A 20,820-nucleotide genomic window follows, 5' to 3' on the forward strand; every position below is an offset into this window, starting at 1 on the left:
GACGTACAAACCGACGCCGCCTTGTACCTGCCCGAGGTAACAGTGCCAATACAAAATAGTAGTAGCAGCATCCAGGGAGGCTCCGCGCATGTGCACCGGTGCGGGGTCAATAGTGTCAGTCAGCCTGTCAGGTATGTGGCACACAGACGACTAGACGAGACGAAGATGAGTACGCCTAGACGTGATCACGGCCACCCGACCCGATAAATCCGATCCAATCCGTCCGACCCGATAAATCCGATCCAATCCGTCCGAAAAAAATCCAATCTCATCAAGTGATGAGTCGGGTATAAGCTGAAATTTTTAACCCGAAACTCAAAAAAACCTCATCAGACCCGAACATTAAACACAAAATTACGGGCCAACTCGATCCAATCCGAACCCGACCCGACCCGAACATGTCATGGACTGTGTATGGATCAACATTTTTTGATCCGAAACTTGAAGTGATCCGACCCGAATCCGACCCAACACGGCAAATAATCAGAGACCTAAGTACGCCGACCACGATCCGTCTCAAAAAAATAAAGAACTCCATGTCCTCCTGATCCATTCAAGTCTACTCAGTACTCACCTCGCAGCAATCTGGCTGAGAGAAAGAAGCCGTGTCACCGACCGGCGGCCCCCCTCCTCTGCATTCCCCCCCACCGATTCGGCCGCCGGGAGAGTCCCGTAGGCTCGCCGGGGTCGCGGTCCCGAGCAGGATGGCCGCCAACTTCTGGACGTCGTCGCACTGGTACGCCTCCCGGCCCCGGTCCCTCCCCGTTCGCGCCTCTCGATTCGGCCCCGCGCGCGGCGAGCCGGGCGGCTGATTGACTGCTGTCTGCCGTGACGTGCAGCAAGCAGCTGCTGGACCCGGAGGATGTGGAGCTGGTGCCGGCGGCGGACCGGGAGCGGGGCATCACGCCGGAGGAGTTCCGCCTCGTCAAGATCCACATGTCCTTCCGTGAGCTCCTGCCCCCCTCCCGCGCTTTTCCTTACCCCCTTGCTGTACAGGCTCTAGCGTTTTCCTGGTGCGGGTTAGGTTTTGGCTGCTTAGCGCGACGCGCCCTGACTTGACTGCATCTGGGATAATTTGTTGCGATAGGGGAATTTGCTGTAGTTAGCGTAAACGATCAAGTGTCTTTAAGAACTGCAAAAGCTGCGCCGAGCTCAGCGTGAATGTTAAAAATTGAGAAGGTTTTATGACCTTAGTTGTATCGAATGTATAGCCCAATTCGATAATCAAACGCTCAGCAGTTTTTCTGCAACAATTACAAATCGATTTTGGTGTATATGCAGTTGTAACCGTGATGCACGTTGTATCATACAATTTTCTGTAACACGATGGTTGGTCGTTTGTCTACTCAAGGAGAGAAGAGTGACATTTTGTTCTTTGTTTCACTTTGGTTATTTCTGAGAATACAGCTTCTGAGCTTCGTGTCCTTTTTTTTTAATGATGTATCAATTTTTGGTGATGATAAGTTTTGCAATCACTATATTTGTATAGGTGCTAAATTTGCACAATTGCAGTTCGTTTTGTTAGTGTAACTGCGAAATTGGCACAATCATAGTTCATATCATTGGCATAGGTGTAAATTGGACTCTAGTATATTAGAGAAATTAGAAATCAAGTGCTCAGTTTATTTCTTGCCATCTGCAGCAGTCATAGACTCAAGTATCTCGCAATTTCACCACAGGCTGATTAATTTGCATTTTCTGTTAAGGTCACTTATTGTGCATCTTACAAAGTAAAGCATTTGATAATTTCAGATATCTGGCGGCTGGCACAGCAGGTGAAAGTTAGGCAAAGGTTAGCCATTATTTGCATAACCCATGCTGTTCACTTTTTTGTAGCTATAGATTTTATCTTTACTGGGAAATGAACTTACTTGGATGCATTGATTTCTTACATATCAGGTATTATTCTGTATTTTAGATGCTAAAAAATAAATCATATAAATTTCTGTTGTGTTAAATAACACAACACAACCACTTGTCTTTCAAAGCATTTAGTTAGGGCTCGAGTGTGGAACCATTGCGATAAGTAGACTCCTGATAGCTATGGACAAACTAACAAAACCGAGGGAATAACATCTTAAGAGAAAAATGAAACCTGTCAATATAATAATATGCCCCATTAGTGTTTTATTGGTAATTTACAATGGACTGTAAAAGTGTCATTCAGTGCATTTCTGTAAAGGAGTTTATAACATGGCTTATGATATTCTGTCTCTAGAATTTTAAGCTAACACTTGGTTTTTATGATCTTAAGTTGTTACTTGTTATTATTTCAGAGTTATAGCTACAGCAGTCACTTACTTCAGGCGTGTGTATACAAGGTATGCATCTATTTAATAAGGATAATCCACATATGCATTTCCGTTTCCATGCATTCCAGAGGTAGCATTTTTGAATGACTGCTGAATTATCTACTTAGAGGAAGGAAAAATAGTGTTATTCTCGAGAATTTAAGGTCAAGAAACAAGATAGAAATTCTTATTGGGAATTAGGAAATATAGTAGAATATTGTGATTGCAAGATTTTGAGAATAATCTAGTTTGTTACTGCTCACCTCTTACAATTGTATACTTAGAAGTATGAGAAAAAACATGTTTTGAAACTAATCTTGTACAATCTATGGACACAAGGATTCAAATTTAGTGCTCATCTCTTGAATTTCTGAACTTAAAGTATCGAGACCATGTTTTATTCTACTGGAACCTTGCGTTTTGTGGATGTGTGTATGTAGTGTGAGTTTTGTTCTAACATGAATCTGTTACCAGAAAGAGCATGTCAGAGTATGATCCTCGTTTGGTTGCACCTACTTGTTTGTATTTGGCGTCAAAGGTGGAGGAGAGCACAGTGCAAGCACGTCTTCTTGTCTTTTACATAAAAAAGATGTGCGGTATGTCCTATTACCTTATCTGTTGACATATTTACTTGGAAAAACTGCACCAAACAACTATTTCTCGCTCTCTTCAAGGTACAGGTTCCGATGATAAGTATCGGTTCGAAATTAAGGATATTCTTGAAATGGAAATGAAGCTCCTGGAAGCACTTGATTATTATTTGGTTGTTTTTCATCCATACCGTCCTCTCTTACAGTAAGATTACATTTCCAATGTCATTGCTGGTGTTTTCATGCAACATGTCTTCTCGCTTTCAGTTCTTTGTTCTGGTGGAATTTTCATTTTGATGGATTCCCTTTTCTGCAGGTTATTGCAGGATGCTGGCATAACAGATCTGACGCAATTTGCCTGGTAAGCACTTCTTTTATGAAAGACATGATTCAGGTTCAGCAATTAAGGAATAAATGTTGAGGCAAATTGCATATTTGGCACTAATCTAACCTCCTAACTTGAATCTACCATTATAAAAAGTCATATTGCAAATTCACCACCAAAAGTGGTCTCAATGTCTTCCTTTTACCCTACTCCGTCTCTTTGACCAGAACCATTTTGTTTTGACGTTCGAAAGCAAAATAATTTATGAAACAAAAGATAGCAGTGAGGCAAAGATGCCCTTGACCAACCAACCGTTTGTCTTTTTAGGCAGGTCAGTTCGTCCTCTCTACCCTTTCCTCCATGGCTCTGCTGCCACCTGCTGTCCTCCCCAATTGAGCTCCCATTGGTCTAAGATCCTATTCAGCACCTTCACCCTGCCCACCATCTCCACTTCCAATTGACTTAGTATTCAGTCCCTCCCTCCAATCTTCTAAAAGATAATGATGGTGAAGGGAGGGAGGTAGAGGGCAGCTTTTGTGTCCGAAGAACAGCGTTAGTGGAGTCCAGTAGTTGATAGTTGCCCATACTTCTGTTGGCGGATATGCAATTATGCTTTTCATAGTGACAAATTCACCATAACTGTTCAAACGATGGAAAGTATGCAATTGACCCTGAATGTTTTGTTCCGCTAGAGATTTCCATTCCTTGTAATTTCAGTCAGTGTCCTGTTCTTTCTGTGAAAGCTATTTGGAACATTTTACATTTATATACTTTGAATCTGAAGTCCATTCTCTTGAATGTTTTTGTGGTGGAAGCTTGGTCCTGTTAAATCACTTTATCTCATGTGTAATACCCCTTCTGGTCAGTTTTAGTTGACTTTTCATACAAGCAAACACTAGATCTACATGCAAGCCAAATTGTCATCAAGTCAAATAAAGTTGATTTGAGGTAGTATTAGTCTAAGACCAAGATAACTACCCTAATTCCTTGCAGGATTTTTTGGCACATATATTAGTTTGAGTATTTATACTTTACCATGAAGTAAATACACCTCATCAGAGTTTTCTTTCGTTTCCTTTTTAATTGTAGTGTGGCACAACACAGTGATATAAATTGATTTATCTAGAATTGGTAGCACTAATTTCAGTATGATCTTGTGGGTATGTATTGGCCGTGTTTGGATCCAAGAGCTAGAGCTATTTGAGCTAGAGCTAATTAGCTCAAGCAAATAGCCCTTAATATGTTTGGATCCAAGAGCTATTTAGCCTTTAAAGGATCTTTTCCCAATCATTGGAGCTCTATTACATCTCTTGCTATGGTGGGCCCCACCTGAATTAGCTCAAATAATCACCTCTTGGGTGGGATAGTTTTTTGAGGTAGGCTATTTGCAAATAGCCAAGAACTAGCCCTCATGTTTGGAGATTTTGAGCTATTTTAGGCTAAAAATAACTCTAGCCCTTGAATCCAAACACGCCCATTGTGTATGTATGCTCAGTCATCAGCCAGACCTATTTTCACATGTAGGGGCCTCGTGAATGATACTTACAAGATGGATCTTATTCTCATATACCCACCCTATATGATTGCACTTGCCTGCATATACATTGCAAGTGCCCTTAAAGACAAGGACACAACTTCTTGGTTTGAAGAACTCCGAGTCGACATGAACATTGTAAGCTTTTGCATTGATCATTTCCCATCCATTGATTCTGTTTCTATCTCACTAACTTCACCCATTATATATTTTTTTTATCGGTGACACTCAGGTTAAGAATATCTCAATGGAAATTCTGGATTTCTATGACACCTACAAGATCGATCCTCAAAGAGGCCTCCCAGACGATAAGATTAGCCCTGTGCTGAACAAGTTACCGGCGAAGTCTTGACCTCCAGTTTCACTATTTGTCACCTACTTCAAACAAAGCATGAGCTACTAATTAGCTCACACTTCCACGGCGGGAGTGCACTTGCAAGTGCACGTCTTGTCTGTCACATATTGGGCCACTACCTCTTAGACTCACAAATTCAACTTAAGGCAAAATATCTGGAATGTCAAGTTTGAAAGCTCTAATTTGATGGCCCATGGTAGTAGATGCTCTGTATGTGCTTGTACTTAAAAAATTGTTGACATCGTGACTTTTGATGTATCATACCGAACTCAGCAACATCTGCATATTTTTAACCATTTGATAGCTCAAAACGTCCTCTCTGTTCGCTTGCAGAAGCCATTTCTTTATAGGAATACGCCCGGACCTTTGTGGTTAAATTCTACACCTCCAGGACTCCAGCGCAGGGGGCACGTGCAGCATACACCGGGAGCGGCACACCCAGATTGGCTCAGTAAAAAAGTTATTCAGATACAAAATGCAATTTTAATGAATATGGAGTACAGCAAGAAGAGAAAGCATACATAAATGCTAAATCTTGCAACAGACTATTATCATTTCAGATTGAAGCAAATCCCAGTTACACTGATCAACTAAGCCTAATACCCAATACATACAACACAACAGCATCTCAAGTTGTAAGGTGCAATAAAAGATGAGTAAAAACTGAAGCTATCCACTTCCCTTGTCAGGAAGTTATCGCAATGAGCTGATGAGCTCTGTCGCTGCAGCTACATACAAGCTAGGGTGAAAACCATCAACTGTTCACCCCAAACTTCTGATCCTGATTGCCCAGCCTTATAGTACCAGAAGTTTCTTTGACAGCCAATGGACCTGTATTGGGCGATGATGAAGTTCAGCGATTTGCTCCAAAATTACTCCCCCTCCTAGATCATTTTGGCTTTTCTAGATACATAATATTTCCTATATGTATCTGGAGATGTGTATATATTGTTGCATAGCATAAGAAAAATTAAAATGATCTATGATTTGGAACGGAGGGAGTACGACCCATCGGATAGGTAAAAGACTTCACCTTAACTAGCAGTGCTTGGAAGGTAAATCCGATGGATACTATTTGCTCTCAGGCCCTTCCTGCACGTTGGACATTTCTTCTGAACCTTGATGGCTTGCTTGATGCACGTGCTGCAGAAGATATGGCCACAAGACGTTGTGGAGGGATCCTCCATCTTGTTCCAACATATTGGGCAGTTAAAAATTGGTTCCTTGGAAACCTCCTTATTTGACTGTCAGTAGAAATTCATAGTCAGAGCTCAGTGCAAAGCACAATGTAGAAACGATTAGTATGAGGACTGTTATAAAAAAATAGTACGCAAAAATCAAACAAAGGGCAGCCTTTCCCCTAAAATTCTTAAAATATACTCTAGTATATGTATTTAGCAAGCCAGTTAGTTGACCATCAACTACATTAAGGAACATAATGTGACACTAGAAATGTAGCAATGATAACAAACGTTCGATTTTCAAGGAATATTAAAATGCTGGTAACTGTCAAGAACAACCTGAAGTTCTGAACAGACCTATATCATGCCATAATAGATGTGTAACTATGTTTAAGACTTGATTAGCAAGGACAATGTTATATGAATTTAAAACAGGTAACTGTTACTCTCTTAGTCCACTCAAAGGACAACATGCATGGATCCGCAACTCTTAAGGTAGCTGAAACTGTTAGTTAGGACTGAACATAAACCAGAAACCAGCAGTCATTTAATTAGCTGAAAAGTGCCCAACTAGAAATCTTGCTGACTTTAGAGCTGAAAAATGTTACCCCCATCACATAAAATTAAATACCTGAAAGCTAGACCCTTCTCCCTTATGTTGAGAGAGGTAATCTACAGGTACAACCCTCTGCCGTTTGTTCCCTGTGGAGAAGACAGGCACATCGTCATCAAGAAACACCCCTGACTGAATATGATCACATGATTACAGATAGGAGTCCTAAATCACAGGGGGTATTGTGGAATCAAATATGGTTCATGTAGGCATTCCAGAATAAACACACAAATATGTGCAATACGCAAGTCAGTTGATTAAGAAAGAGTAAATTGCACTCCAGGTCCCCAAACTTGTCCTGCAGTTTCACCTAGCTCCCTAAACTCTCAAATCGTTCATTTGGGTCCCTAAACCGTGTTAAGTGGCCCATCGGAGATCCCAAATGCGCCAGGCGAGCAACCAAAGCCGACGTAGCATGCCGCGTGGTGCCACGCTAGCAAATATTTAAAGAAGAGGCATGCGCAGCACCACGTGGCATGCCATGTCAGCTTTGGTTGCTCGCATGGCGTGTTTGGGACCTCGGATGGACCACTTAACAAGGTTTAGGGATCCGGATGGACGATTTTAGAGTTTACGGACCTAAGTGAAACTGCGGGATAAGTCTAGGGACTTGGAGTGCAATTTACTCATTAAGTAATTAGAAATATGAAAAAAATATGAGTCGGAACAGCCTATTGATGTGTCCTACTATTGAAATAATTAATCATAATGTGGTCTAATCCGAGATAAAGTGATCTTAGTGGCACATTGTAGTCATTAACCTCATACTGTTTGTGGAAGAATCTAACAGAAGAATTGGTATTGGACTGATGAACAAATACAATTCCTCCTGTAATTCTGAATATTTAATGGGTGGATTAATTCTAAAAAGCACAATAATAGTAAACTAACCTTCCTGGACACCTTCCACCTCCAAGTCAACTACTGTTACAGGTCGCCTCCTGGTTCTCCTGTTCCTCTGCAGAATACAAGATGGTTCAATATCAGTGCTAGTCAATGATTTATCATTTCACAGGAAAAACAGGCATGAGAAAGAACCACAATAATAATGAGTTCAATAAGGCCTAGTAAAAGGCGCGCCATATACTCCTAAAAGACCTCTCTAATGACCCATCACCCATGGCATAACATTACTGCATTAACAGTACACATGACCTTATTAAAAAGTGTAGTTTTTCTTTCAATTCAAAAGATAACAATGAGAGAATTATACTGGAGGGGGCACTCGTGAGGGCGATATTGCCTGCACTTCATCTTCAATGGCTTCCACATCAATAGGTGAGTTTTGTGCACCAGCAACAGTAGCTGGTACTCCATGAGGGCTACCTTCCAAGTTCACCACTACTTTACCAGCTAACCCATCTTGGGTCTGTCTCCTCGGGGTACGCCTTGTGCCGCTGACAGTGCTCATGATATCTTTGATGCAGATACTCACCTAGACTCCAAAATGAACCTGAAATTCATGGGGATATGGTTTAGCAGGGGCGGACCCAGCATAGGACAAGGGTGTACACATGTACACCCGATAATCCATGCAAAAGAAATCGAAGTTAGTAGGTAATATATTGTAACTGGATTCAGATCCGAATACAAATAGTTTTGTTAGGGTTTGGGGTGCTCCGTCTCGCACAGCAGAAGGAAAGAGAAGGGGTGGTCATACCTGGAGGATACGCTCGTCGCCGGCGAAGGGCTGGGCGAAGACAGGAGAGATGGCGCCGCCGCTCGCCCAGTCGTCTCCGCCAGGGAAAGGAAGAGGGAGGAAAAGAGTCCCTATGCCCGAGAGAAGGGAAAGGTGAAACAGACTTCACACAGGGAGGAGAAGAACCGCTCTGAGCGGCTGGGCCCCGACCCGAGCGGCTGGGCCCTGAGCGGGAGAGCTGTCAATTAGCCGAGCTCGACCAAACCTGGCAGCATGTTTGATTAACTATTGCAAATGTATACATTTGGTTCCTGGCAGCATGTTTGATTTTTAGAAATCCATGAGGCAGTCTCGAGAGGACCAAACCTGCTCGTCCTGAGTCTAGGTGCACATTCAACCACGGTTCAGCTTTAGTTGATTTTTAGTTACACTTAAGCATTTGTCTAATGAGCTACATTGTCTATGCCACAAAACTCAGGTTGAGACTAGAATGGTAAAAAAAATTAGATTCAGTGATACTTTAGTTATTATCATTAAATATGGGTGAATGTGCATATGCTTAGGAACAAATAAGTTTATTAGTGTGGTTGTCCGCAAATATATTTAGCTAGATACACATTTAGAACCAGACAAATTTATTGATCTACCATCTATTGCCTCGATTGCCTGCCATTTAACTTCGTAACAGTGTGGAGTTTTGCGCAGGAAGGGTTGTAATCTATAGCTATTATGTTTTGACTACAAAAATCTGCATGCAACACTAATGGGAGGAACCATGTAGCAAATTAAAGGAGGGAGATTTGAGAAAACTTAGGAATAATTAGCTCTCATTTCTTAAAAGAATTTTGTCGATGTTGTTCAATCTGAAGGTCCTAAAAAATATATGTATGGAAAAAGCAACTTATGAGTATGGATGATATCATTTTACTAGCTTAGACAATAAATTGATATATCAGAATTTTTTATTTAAGATATTATCTTATACAGGGAGCATGTAATTCGAATCAAAATTGAATGATTTTCCGTCAATTTTTTTAATGGTTTTGTAAGTATCTTTTGCGCAAGATGCATCATGATCCTTTTGCAAACAAAACATGCTTTTGTATTGCTTTAGGTATCCATTGCCAAGGATTATAATGCATCTTGATTAGGAATCATGAGGCATTGTCCGGGTGGGCATCACGTTATATCAAATTAGAGTGAAATATATATCTGGTGCATGTAGAAATGCAGTGAATTGTGCTATAACGTCATAGTTCTCTCTTATTAGCTCTTCTATCATCTCTACTCATAATAAAACTGTTAGGACAATGTTTTTCATACATGTAATCATTTTTTATTGCATTGCAACGACACTGATGTTGGTCAAGTTCAATGTGGTGAATTATTATTATTATTATTATTATTATTATTATTATTATTATTATTATTATTATTATTATTATTTGTTAGCTCCCATAGTAACATAGCCAATGGTTTTTAGTTGCTCTTTAGAACTACTTATCCTACTGCTTTGAAACTGATTTTCCTTTGAACATGGAGCTGAGGATTTCAAGACAATGGCCAAGAGTTCTCGACTTTAGCCATCAGATTGTGCCTATCTTTCTCTTATATTGTTCCACAAATCTAATAAGATAAAACTTTGCTTAGGTGTGCTTATATATTCTTGTAACTCTTGAGTCATTAAACCAATGAGTCAAATTTGCATGAATATTTCACACTGCGGGATGTTGTGCTCCTAGGAAGTATGTGTAGCTTAATGAGAGCACTAAGAGTTTTTCCATGTAAAAAAATAACCATAATCGTTTCTGAGAATTGCAATTTGAAAACTGTGTTTGCTTACCTTGAGCTTAACCACTTGTTCTTTTGAGACCTTATTTTCAAATTCGTAGGAAACCCTTTCTAAATTGTGTCCTTTTTTTTTTGCTAAAGAATCTTGTGTTGTGCTAGCTCTTTTGGACGGAGAGTATGATGTCCTCCCGCAGCAGTCATTCTACATGGTGGGAGGTAGTGAAGAGGTCATGTCTATCGTGCCAAAATGCCGCTTATTAAGAATGCCTACAAAACCTAGCATAATTATGAATTTCTATTTTTATAGGATTTTGGTTGAATATTTTGATGTGGGTATCCATTTTGGTTGTTTGATTTGCATCATGATATGTCCCTGTATACTCTTTCTATTCACGTTAAAAAAATCAACTCCCATTGCAACGCACGGGCATTCAACTAGTAGAATATGAAACACTATGTTTGGCCCCAGGGGATCGGCCAATACTTCTATAGACAAGATGAGAGGTAAAAATGTCTTTTCAGGTTGGGTGTAACAACCCAGTTAACGGAAGTGCTGAGAAAGGAACCGAATAAAAATTCAGTGTTAGTTAGAGAAGACAAAGTTTTCTAGTGCTATATAGGGTAGGAGTGGGCGTTTGGGTTACTCGAAAAATTCAGGTCGGGTATTTCGGGTTTTCAGAAATTCGAATTTTTTAAAAGTGATAGCCAAAATTTGCCTTGAAAAATAATACCCGACATTTTTGATACTCGAAACTTTAGTTTCGGGTTTTCCCGAAATACCCGATGAATAAAACAGGTAAGGAGAGGGGAAAGTTGAGAAAGCAATAGAGATCAGGAAAAACAAACTTAATAGCATCTTGATTTCCATTCCTTGAAAGGTAAAAAATATGTTGTCGCTCCTCACTTTGAAACAACATCGAAATTTCTAGATTGACAATTGTAGCTAGAACAAAAGCGAAAAGGAGCATATGAAAGAAAAAAAGAATAGAAGCAAGCCAATAGCACACGCATCTTTGATTCCCTCAATCATCTTCAATTTCCTGACGAAGCAATAGCTCACGCTGCTCACGGATGGACGGACCAAGATGGAGGAGATAGCAACTACGCGACGCCGTGATGAGCTGACGATAAGGGCGAGCGGCCGAGCATACAGTGTCGAAGCCTGGACTAGCCCTGGGCAAAAGAGCCCAAAAATGTAGACACGGATCTGAAATACCGGAAAACCGAATCCGAATTTACCTGATGTCTGAAATTTTGAATCTTATTTCGGGTAGAGGTTTATAAAACTCGAAATTACTTTGGCTTTCAAGTATTAGGTTTTAGTACCCGAATAGTCCAAATTATCCGAAATTATGGAAGGTCCAGCACTAACTAATGTAATATGTTCATGGAGACATAGCTCATACGCCTCACGGCCTCAGCCCCCATCGGCTTCACTCGCCCATCCAGATGCCACACCCCAAATCTAAGGGTTTGTTTGACAGGGCTCCAAAACTGGCTCTAGCTGGAGCTCTACCAAACGGTTCATTTTGGAGCGGCTCCAGACAAGGAGCCGCACTTGGAGCCCCTTCTGCCTTCCATTGGAGAGATGGAGCCATGAAACATGGCTCCAAGCGGCTTCGTGAGTTGACACTAATACTATAAACTGTTTTGGCAAACGTTTTTCAAAATAGCTCTAGCTCCACCAAAAAAGCCGCTCCACTAAAGAAACCAAAACTGGAGCTGTTTTTGAAAGAGCCGAAACCCTGCCAAACATACTCTAACTATCTAACCCTATCCGGCAGCCGTCTGTTCGCATGGCAATAACCAGCTGGGCTGGAGCGGCAACCGGCTGGGCTGGAGCGGGAAGTGGGAACGAGAGAGGGGGCAAAAGCCGCGCGCCGCCGGCACCGCTCCACCCCCCCCCTCCAGACTCCGGTGGCGGGCGCCCTTCTGGCTGCTGCCCTGTGTTGCAAGCATGAACCCCTGCTCCACCTCCACAGGCCAAAACAAGGAACTATGAGTTTGTTTAGATTCCAAAATTTTATACTAAAAAACATTACATCGAATATTTAGACATATGCATAGAGTATTAAATAAATTTTATTTATAAAAATATTTGCACGGATGGATTTATATCGTAAGATGAATCTAATGAGTCTACTTAATCTATGATTTGCAATAGTGATACTATAGTAACCATTTGGTAATTATAAATTAATTATGAATTAATTAGACTCATTCGATTTACAATCTATCCATCCAAAAAAATTTATAAATAATTTTATTTAATACTCTAAATTAATAAAATTCTCTTTCAAAATTTTTTGACAAAGTGATCTAAATACACCCTATGTTTTTCTTTTCGGTGCTATACAAGGAATTGGCCCAAAAGTAATGGCGGCGGCTGCTGCGACCGCTGGCGACCGCCGCAGGAGGAGCCGCGCTCCAGCGGGTGGCGCCGCCGCCGGAAACGATGATGCCGAGGAGCAGCATCTCAACCCCTTCCTGGACGCAGCTCCATCCGCCTCCTCGAGGGTCCAGTTCAGGTGAGTGCTTTGCTGCGGTTGCTGTGCATGAGCAGTTTGTATTGGCTCCCTGCAAGTGTGACACGCCCGCTTTCTGCAGCGGCGGGCGCAGGAATGTGGCCTCACGCGCGCGGCGGGTGGAAGAGGCCGGTGCCGCAGAGGTGGTGGAGAGCAAGGGCAAGCTGTGGATGACCACCGGCGTCACCCGGGGCGGCAAGCTGTGCTACAACATCGAGGAGACCGGGTACGCCACCTGTTCGATGAAATGCCGTAGCTGCAGCATAATCAGATTCCTCGTGGTATTTATTTGTACTGGCCCTTTAATCATGGTGGTCATGGTGTGCTTTGCATCCAGCACGGGGAGCTTATCCTTCGCTGCTTGAACGTCTGAGCCATTTGTTAATAGATTATGCATGCATTTCCATGTCACTGTTTTTCCTTTTCGAGTATTTGAGTTTCTGATGAAACTATGCAGGTTCTTGGTTGAAAGGCGTGCCTTGATTCTTCTCAATGACAAGCAGCACGTTCGGCTTGCTGGAGAAGCAGCCGGCTGGAGCTGGTTCCGGCTGGCACCCGTTCGGCGGTGGCTGGAGCTGCTCATTGGCTGGTGCTCCAGCCCAGCCACAGATGCCCAAACGAACAGGGCGAAGGATGAAACGATAGGAATAGAAGCCATTTATGAAAAGATTGCTGGAGGAAAATATGGGTGTTCCTGGGATGCCTTCCAAGCTTATAAGCACTTGAAATCGCTTGGTTATATTGTTGGACGATTCGGTGTCCCCTGGACGATGAAGCATAGCGGTACTTGTGACACTACTGTTCCTCCCAGTGTGGTGCATCCTGATCAGAGCTTCAATAGAGTCGATGGCACCTGCAATGAGATAACCAAATTGCTGAAGGAAATGCACATTGATGAGATATCTCCATCCTTTGAAGTGTATTTGCCTAACAGCAAGTTCAAAAAGTCATCCCCAGGAGCCCCTAGTTTCCTCTTATATCTGTTAAGGTAATGTTCCTTTTATCCAGTCAATTACAGTTTCATCTTCAAAGAGTTCATCTTCTGATGATCTTCCAGTATTTTTGCGTAGATATAGGGTCCATCTTCCTTTAGGCTGTACTTGAATTACTAAACTATTCTTCTGTAAATGTGAAAGTTTTTTTTCTTCCTGTGGCGCTTTCTATATGATTTTAGTAATACCTTCTTGTTTGAAATGCATTTGAGTGCCCCTGGCACACATGGACCAAGTTTCATGGAGACCAAGGGAGTCTTGCATGCACATTAATTGATTTATTGCTCTTGTATATTTAGTCCCAAATGCTACCCGTCTGTTAGCTATATGAACCAAATAAATGAATAGCTCAGTCTCAAAGCTGATTGAATATTTTGTACTGTTTAAGTGGACTCTCACTTAATCCTCATTGTGACTGTTTTATTGCAACTTATCACATTTTCTTTCCATTGTAACCAACTTTTATCTTATAGATAGGAAAATAGCTGATTCGGAGCATGTGTAGGCTAAGAGTGTGCAAATTTGTAAAGTGCAGATACACGTTACAAAAGTAAAGGGGGAAAAAAAGAGAGTTCAAGATGACTTTTGGTGATAGCATATGAATAAAATTTACAACATAGTAGGGTTGCTCTCATGTACTCTGTTGATCCATGTTCGTATCAGACTAAGTCGTAAAGGAAAAGATTGACATTGTTTTTCAATTCGGTGCAGGAATAAGCCCCCCTCAAGGGTTGAATTGGAAATGGTGGAAAACAATTTTGGGACTATTCCTCTGAAATATTGCCGTGTGGATAATGGGCGGGTCAGCTTTCTTTCCTTCGACAAGGTTGTCCTTCCAAGCTTGCCCTGATGGATAGCACATAGCAGGCACTTTGTTAGCACTCGTTGCCACCGATCTTTGTAACTAAATAGAAATAGCGACATCTTCATCCCATGAGATCTTTGCATCAGCAATTATTCTTGTTTGAAGCATGGTTAGTTTTTTTCTTAGATTACTGGCTGTCTGATAGTACATGAGATATTCCATATTGAATGGATCTTGTTGAGACTGATTTATATATTCTATGAACTATGTAAACCAGAATTTTCTTGCACAGGTCATCACAAATAGGATTGCTTTTGACGTGATTAATGATTACCACTTGGACAACTCGAGTCATGCGCTTTAGAACCGAAGTCCCAAATTGGCATGAAGTGTTTTCATATTGAGACTTCACAAGTAAATCATATAATCACATAACGAATATAAATATGTATGCAAGAAATCTGTAGTGCGAGCAAAACTTTCAATTATATGAAGCTGTGCTACTGAACATTGACATAAACATGGATATCTCCCTAATACACACAAACCCTACAAAAACAATCTTGCAGCTCACCATGAAATTTGGTTAAGAAACAATAGAAAGGGCCTGCTTCATAAGCTCAAAGATAATAATGACAAATTGTTAGCTGTATCTTGAAGCGGCAAATGGCACTTTCTTAGCTGTTGCTCTCCCCCTGACGAAGAAGAGGGAATTTCCAAAGATATTAAAGTATGAACTTTTCTGCGTTGTCAGAATCCAGCAATTTGCTGTAGAGTCCAGATTCCACAGAGGCATGTGAAATCATATCCAGTCTTTGCTTCTTGTTTACTTCTGATGATTTTGTTTCTGAGGCTGCACTAGAAACCTTTGGATTTCCAACAGCAACGAATGCTACTCTCTTCCTAGTCTCATGCTTGAGGTTCAGGTGTGGAACTGAATGCATACGAGTACTAAGGATGTCAGGAACTGAACAAGCACCGCTTTCATTTTCCAGTTGCCTCCCACTCTCAGAACCTCCAGCACCACTGCAATGGTTCATGTTATCTGGTTGCTCAGCCATAGCAGCGTCTGCCTGTTTGGCTGGCCTGTTCGTTTCTTCAAGGTTTGGTGTCTCTGAAAAAAAAGGCCACAAATAGGTTAATGGAGTTCACAAGAATGCTTTTGAAGTTAGACACCATAAAACGGTAAAAACAGAACCAACCCCATTCAAATGAGTACCTAACAAAGAATTTGGTACTTTTACTTTGAGCTGTCCAAAACACTATGTTCAAATGACTGGAGGAAGTACTTTGTTTGGTTCCCTAAATAATAATTGACTCTCAAACTAGTGGTAACCTCAAAGGTGTTTTACAATTATCTGAAGAACTAATCAAGCATTGCACCATAGCTGTTAATATGCAAAACCTGATTGTGAAAACCAGCACCTTGTTAGCTATCATTCAGCTAGGATATCTGATGTTAATATTGTAACACATGTCAGCCATGCTATTGGCCATATGACCATAAATCATGCCAAGGCGTTCATGGTAACTTTTTACCAACAAGTTCTAATGTGATGGATAACCCAAAAAGCCATAGTCTAAAGTGCTTTGGTAACTAGCACGGGAACAATAAGCACAATAACTTTATCATTAAATAATCCAATTCTCTACATTTGATGATTCAAGCTATGTTCTTCACAATGTCATGATGTTACTATGGTGCTTGATGTCCATTCAAACTCGATGCCCAGCAAGCAAGCATCAAACAATGTCTGGATTCACGAGAATGTCAACTAATTCAGAAAATTGCAACTAAGAATTCAGCATCTTCATATATTTATCATTAAGAATAGAAGATAAAGCATTTCAACCTTCACTAACGAGTGCAAGCGTCTCATACTGGATTGAAGATTCAGGGCCACAGGACCTCTTATCTTCTACTTGTGTTTCTTGACAGCTTTCTTTCATCTTTTCGTGCAAAACAAAATTATCTTTTACCCATACACACTCCAGAATTGTACATGCATCATTCATAGAGGGGTAGTACTCTCTGAAAGCCTGTGGGAATAATCGAAAGAAAATGAGGCAGAGTTATTCAGTGAAATCATTGTATCTTCTAGAAAGAACAGTTTGTGTGAAAAGTGAAAGCACAGTCTTAGACAGTACAGTTTCTCCACGATCTACAAAATTACACCATTGCTAGTCTGGAAGCAAACGCACCTGCACTCCACCTATGCTTATCCTAACAGCCTGCTTCCTATCAGTAAGATCTGTAACCTTATTATATAATGACACAACATCGAGTAACATCTGCGAAACAAGTACCAGAGGGTCAGAGTCTATAGCAAAAACTCTGTAGGGAAAAGAGAAAGAATAACAATATCAGCCAGGCAGCCAGCATGTGATTTCAAGCTGAATTTCTTAACTTATTAGGATGGTGCACGTCAGAAATTTATTGCTGTATTTTCTTGATACAATCTTAGTCATCCCTGTAGATTGTAACCCTCACCTGTTGGATCAGGACCCTTATTCGTGCAAGTAAAGAAAGCACTGCTGTAGAAAGATCGATGAAGAATGATCTAGCAAGTAAAAATGTTATCTGGCTGTAGTGTAGGTCAAGGAATTCTGGATATCTTTAAAACATAGAGGTACGGTAGGAATTTATATCTGCTTCCAATGGCAAAGGCATGACTCATTACCGGTAAGCCTAGTACAGGTGGCCAACTACTTCTATTAGTGTTCATAAGGAACTAAAAGGGACATGAGAACAGAAGACAAAGGATACATTGCTGCCTTCATAACAGGTTCAGCCATCTGCACAGGATAGAGAAGTTTTTGACTGAGATTTGATATGATGAGAGGTCGGGCAGAGTATGAAATCTCACTTCCAGGATACAGATAAGTCAAGATCACAGGAGCATCAATGCTCAGCAAACACAGAACACACCTGGGATAACAAGCGGGCAACACCCAAAAGCCTCTCATGATGGCTGTGGTTTGCACCAGGTTTCTTCTTAGTCTGCCTACATCAGAATCCACAAAAAGGCTAAGTAACATCCCGATGAATTTGTAAGCAGCGCAAATGCAATAGCGGACTGACTTGGTCGGGACGAGGATCGTGTTGGCCGGCTTGCGGCATGCGAGGACGGGGAACACGGCGTTGAGGACCTCCGCCAGGCCGGCGCCGAGCAGCAGCTTCAGGTCCCTCCTCACCTGCGCGCACAGACATACGTGGACTCGTGTCATTCGCGAGCGACTCGGCAGCCGAGATGGGGGTTATCCGGGGGGATGTGGAGATGCGGCGCTCACCTTGAGGAGGTACTGGAAGTAGGCGGCGCCGCGGTGCTGGTTCCGGTGCTTGTACACCAGGCGCTCGAGCACCCCGGCCTCCGCCTGCAGGTGACGCAGCGCCGCGCGCAGCCGCTGCTCCTCGTCTCCCTCCGCCGTAGAACCCGCCTCCGGCCGCTGCGACATGGCCGACGGCGTGTGAGAACGCGGTGGCGGCGGCTGTCCGTCCGGTGTTGTTCCTGTCTCTTCTTGACCGATTTGGGCCTGGGCGGGGGAGGCGCGGCGCTGAAGTGTTCTGGGCCAGATGGGCCGTGAATCCGATCCAGTTTCCTAATCCTAAAAAAGCCCAAAAAAAGATGAACCCATTTCTGACTTGAGGGATTTGTATAGTTCTTCTGTCTTCTAAGAATAATTTGTTCACCGCTTCAAAAAAAAAAAAGAATAATTTGTTCAATAAAGTTTGGCGGATTTGCTAAAAAAACAAAATTATTGCATTTTAAATATTACATAAGCAGCCTAGTGACCTTGTATTCTGCAGATATTTGTAACATGCCATTTCCTGTCTTAGCAAGTTACCAACTTTTTTTTATTTAAAGCGAGTTACCAACTTACTTGGAGTAGCAGCTCTGCACTCAGGTCAGGCCTGGCACTAGTGCTTTTTTCAGCAGCGATGTACGCAAGCAGAAAGCCGAAAGCCTTCCTTCGTGTTTCCTGCAGAACAGATCTCTTGGAAACTGGAATCGCGCCGAGCAGATCTTGGACTGCCAAGTCGATCTCCTAGATGTGCACACGGTGCCACCCAAATGGAGAGGGGACGCACACGCACCACAGTATCAAGGGGAAAAGCCAAGAGAAACATCTCCATTCCTTACCGCATAGAGAATTCGGAGGCGACATCTTTTTCTGAAATGTGCTTGGACCGTAGTCCGAAGAATACGCGGATAGCCATCCGCAGCAGCGCGTGATGGCATCTTTGACGAAATACTCCAACTTTCCAGGCCTGTGTTTGTCATGAGCATTGTTCTGATCTTCTGAACGGACGACCTTTCCTTGTATCGCAAACCGGGGGGTTTTCAGTCTTCTGTAGAAACTGTCCGGTGACAACGACGACAAGCCAGGTCGTGCCGGCCATCGCAATCCTTTTTTTTTTCCTTCTGTTGAAGTACGGGAACGAAGCTTCCAAAACTCTTTGATTAGTGCGTCCATAAGAAAAGGATTTGCTCGCGCTGCTGCAGTAGAACGCATGGAAGGGACGCAGGCAGAGATCGATCGGATACGTGGAGGGGAGCCATGGTGGGGTGGGGGTGGCGGTGTGGATAGGGTCGAACTGCATCTGCAGAGGACGTCGATCGCTTTCTTTCCCTGCACACGGTGGCGATTTCCATCTGAACGCTGTGAATGATGGATTAGTGATAGGCCATGGGATTGATCTCTGGAGCCCCATGCAGCAGATGGGCAAGCAGCTCAACCAACCATCTAGCTAGGGGTTGTAGTGTGACTATAGTTGGCCAAACGGGCCGGCACGGCCCATACCTGGCACGGCACGACTGGTCTATCGTGCCGCTATCCAGTAGTGCCGGCGTGCCGATGTCCAGGCACGAGCACGACACGGCTAGCACTTAGCCGGGCCGTGCCGTGCCATGGAGCACGGCAGTGCCAATGCCGGCACGAGCACTATAGTGCCAAACGGGTCTCTTTCAACTCATAATTTCATACACTTTAGAACTACAAAATTCAAAGTTTCAAACTACAGATGAACAGATACAAGTAACAAATGCATAGATGAAAACCAGATGAACAGACCAACACACAAGACATAGCAAAAGATTATTAGGAGGTTGTGCAATGGCTGCCTCATTAAAAATCTCTCTAGGTAAAACTCACCCTTGTGAGAAACCCTAGAGAGAGAAAAAGAGTACAGCCAAGTTCCAATAAGTTCATTACATTACATCACAGTTGAGTACCAAGTTCTAGAGTTTAAAGTCCTAAATATTACAGTCCCATTACATAAATATTCATGAATCAAGATAAAGTTCTTCAAAGGCTTGTTCAAGCTCCTTGTCTTCCACCATCTGTTGTAGCCTTGACTCTGCAGCCTCCCAATCCTTTTGCAGGTGAGCATCTCCACCATTTCAGACTTCAGATTCCTTCGCCGCTCCTCGATGATCCTGCCAGTCATACTAAAAGTGGATTCTAAAGATATGATAGACACAAGAACAGTTAAGATATGTTTAGTCATGATTGAGAGTATTGGATATGTAAGTTTGTGCTGATGCCACCAGTCTAAGATGTTAAAATCATCAGTTAGATGGTTGACTGTGTCACAGTCCAAATAAGACACAAGTTTAGAAGCATTAGAAGCTGATGACCTTAACACATTCAGCAGAGATGTTGCAGATGTATCTCTAGACATGTTAAGACCAGGCAAGATACCACAACCCAAACCACCACCACCACCATCATCATATATTTCATTCCAAGCAGATTTGGACTTACCAGAGAGGACAGGTGTGACGGCCCAGGTTTTTAAATAGCCAATTCAGGGTAATTAGCACCAAATCATGCATCATTAAATAGGAAACCTTGAATTAATGCATGTGTATGCATGAATGTCTATGTGTACTGTGTGCATTTGAAAACAGGAGAGAAAACTTAAATAATTTCTAAAATGATGCAAGTTTGCATATGAAATTGCATTGGCATATCACTAACGTCATGATAAATCAAAATCTAGATGAAATCAAAGTGAGAAAATAAAATTTTGTACATGAAATGACGAGTCATTTGAATCAAGGGTTTTAAAGGTTTAAACTATATTCTTTTCAAATTTCAAACAAATATTCTTATAAAATAATTCCCAAAACATTGTTCAAATGAACTTTTGCCTAAAAACAAATTTGTAGAGTTTT

The 20,820-nt window shown here is 42.0% G+C and overlaps 4 protein-coding genes across 8 annotated transcripts; 2 read left to right on the forward strand and 2 right to left on the reverse strand.

Moving 5' to 3' along the window:
* The first annotated feature begins 513 nt into the window (after positions 1-513).
* LOC120661160 (cyclin-C1-1) lies at positions 514-5,406 on the forward strand. 2 transcript variants are annotated; one of them, XM_039939885.1, is made up of 9 exons: positions 514-736; positions 840-946; positions 1,753-1,792; positions 2,277-2,321; positions 2,766-2,887; positions 2,972-3,086; positions 3,198-3,242; positions 4,731-4,878; positions 4,973-5,406. In XM_039939885.1, exons 1-9 carry the CDS (start codon positions 705-707, stop codon positions 5,090-5,092), a joined length of 774 nt encoding a protein of 257 aa, XP_039795819.1. In that variant the 5' UTR covers positions 514-704; the 3' UTR covers positions 5,093-5,406. The 2 variants fall into 2 exon arrangements, with proteins under 2 accessions (XP_039795819.1, XP_039795818.1); XM_039939884.1 differs by having other exon boundaries at positions 527-736; positions 2,966-3,086.
* A 182-nt stretch (positions 5,407-5,588) lies between these two features.
* Positions 5,589-8,716, reverse strand: LOC120661161 (E3 ubiquitin-protein ligase RNF4-like). Of its 4 annotated transcripts, none has more exons than XM_039939886.1 (6): positions 8,550-8,716; positions 8,103-8,342; positions 7,781-7,847; positions 6,908-6,978; positions 6,129-6,339; positions 5,589-5,926 (listed from the first exon to the last, which is right to left on the reverse strand). In XM_039939886.1, exons 2-5 carry the CDS (start codon positions 8,298-8,300, stop codon positions 6,130-6,132), a joined length of 546 nt encoding a protein of 181 aa, XP_039795820.1. In that variant the 5' UTR covers positions 8,301-8,342; positions 8,550-8,716; the 3' UTR covers positions 5,589-5,926; position 6,129. The 4 variants fall into 4 exon arrangements, with proteins under 4 accessions (XP_039795820.1, XP_039795824.1, XP_039795821.1 ...); XM_039939890.1 differs by having other exon boundaries at positions 5,589-6,026; XM_039939887.1 differs by having other exon boundaries at positions 8,103-8,351; positions 8,550-8,705.
* Positions 8,717-12,585: 3,869 nt separating this feature from the next.
* Positions 12,586-14,974, forward strand: LOC120661163. Its single transcript, XM_039939892.1, has 4 exons — positions 12,586-12,847; positions 12,927-13,070; positions 13,302-13,832; positions 14,548-14,974. Exons 1-4 carry the CDS (start codon positions 12,696-12,698, stop codon positions 14,684-14,686), a joined length of 966 nt encoding a protein of 321 aa, XP_039795826.1. The 5' UTR covers positions 12,586-12,695; the 3' UTR covers positions 14,687-14,974.
* A 129-nt stretch (positions 14,975-15,103) lies between these two features.
* On the reverse strand, positions 15,104-18,139 carry LOC120661162. The gene is made up of 8 exons (XM_039939891.1): positions 17,933-18,139; positions 17,724-17,836; positions 17,571-17,646; positions 17,409-17,437; positions 17,133-17,226; positions 16,844-16,933; positions 16,495-16,681; positions 15,104-15,755 (listed from the first exon to the last, which is right to left on the reverse strand). The coding sequence occupies exons 1-8, from the start codon at positions 18,095-18,097 to the stop codon at positions 15,367-15,369; spliced, it is 1,143 nt and encodes a 380-aa protein (XP_039795825.1). The 5' UTR covers positions 18,098-18,139; the 3' UTR covers positions 15,104-15,366.
* Between the last annotated feature and the right edge of the window lie 2,681 nt (positions 18,140-20,820).

Source organism: Panicum virgatum, chromosome 2N (genome assembly GCF_016808335.1).
Source record: "Panicum virgatum strain AP13 chromosome 2N, P.virgatum_v5, whole genome shotgun sequence".
Lineage (NCBI taxonomy): Eukaryota > Viridiplantae > Streptophyta > Magnoliopsida > Poales > Poaceae > Panicum > Panicum virgatum.

Coding starts and splice junctions, on each gene's coding strand:
- LOC120661163 (XM_039939892.1), top strand. CDS start 12,696: ATGGCGGCGGCTGCTGCGACCGCTGGCGACCGCCGCAGGAGGAGCCGC. Junction 12,848..12,926: donor TCCTCGAGGGTCCAGTTCAG/GTGAGTGCTTTG, acceptor CGCTTTCTGCAG/CGGCGGGCGCAGGAATGTGG. Junction 13,071..13,301: donor TACAACATCGAGGAGACCGG/GTACGCCACCTG, acceptor GAAACTATGCAG/GTTCTTGGTTGAAAGGCGTG.
- LOC120661160 (XM_039939884.1), top strand. CDS start 705: ATGGCCGCCAACTTCTGGACGTCGTCGCACTG. Junction 2,322..2,765: donor TTCAGGCGTGTGTATACAAG/GTATGCATCTAT, acceptor ATCTGTTACCAG/AAAGAGCATGTCAGAGTATG. Junction 4,879..4,972: donor TCCGAGTCGACATGAACATT/GTAAGCTTTTGC, acceptor GGTGACACTCAG/GTTAAGAATATCTCAATGGA.
- LOC120661162 (XM_039939891.1), bottom strand. CDS start 18,097: ATGTCGCAGCGGCCGGAGGCGGGTTCTACGGCGGAGGGAGACGAGGAG. Junction 16,934..17,132: donor TAAGGGTCCTGATCCAACAG/GTGAGGGTTACA, acceptor CTTGTTTCGCAG/ATGTTACTCGATGTTGTGTC. Junction 15,756..16,494: donor GCTTGCACTCGTTAGTGAAG/GTTGAAATGCTT, acceptor CTTTTTTTTCAG/AGACACCAAACCTTGAAGAA.
- LOC120661161 (XM_039939886.1), bottom strand. CDS start 8,300: ATGAGCACTGTCAGCGGCACAAGGCGTACCCCGAGGAGACAGACCCAA. Junction 7,848..8,102: donor CCTCACGAGTGCCCCCTCCA/GTATAATTCTCT, acceptor TGTATTCTGCAG/AGGAACAGGAGAACCAGGAG. Junction 6,340..6,907: donor GAGAAGGGTCTAGCTTTCAG/GTATTTAATTTT, acceptor TTCTACTGACAG/TCAAATAAGGAGGTTTCCAA.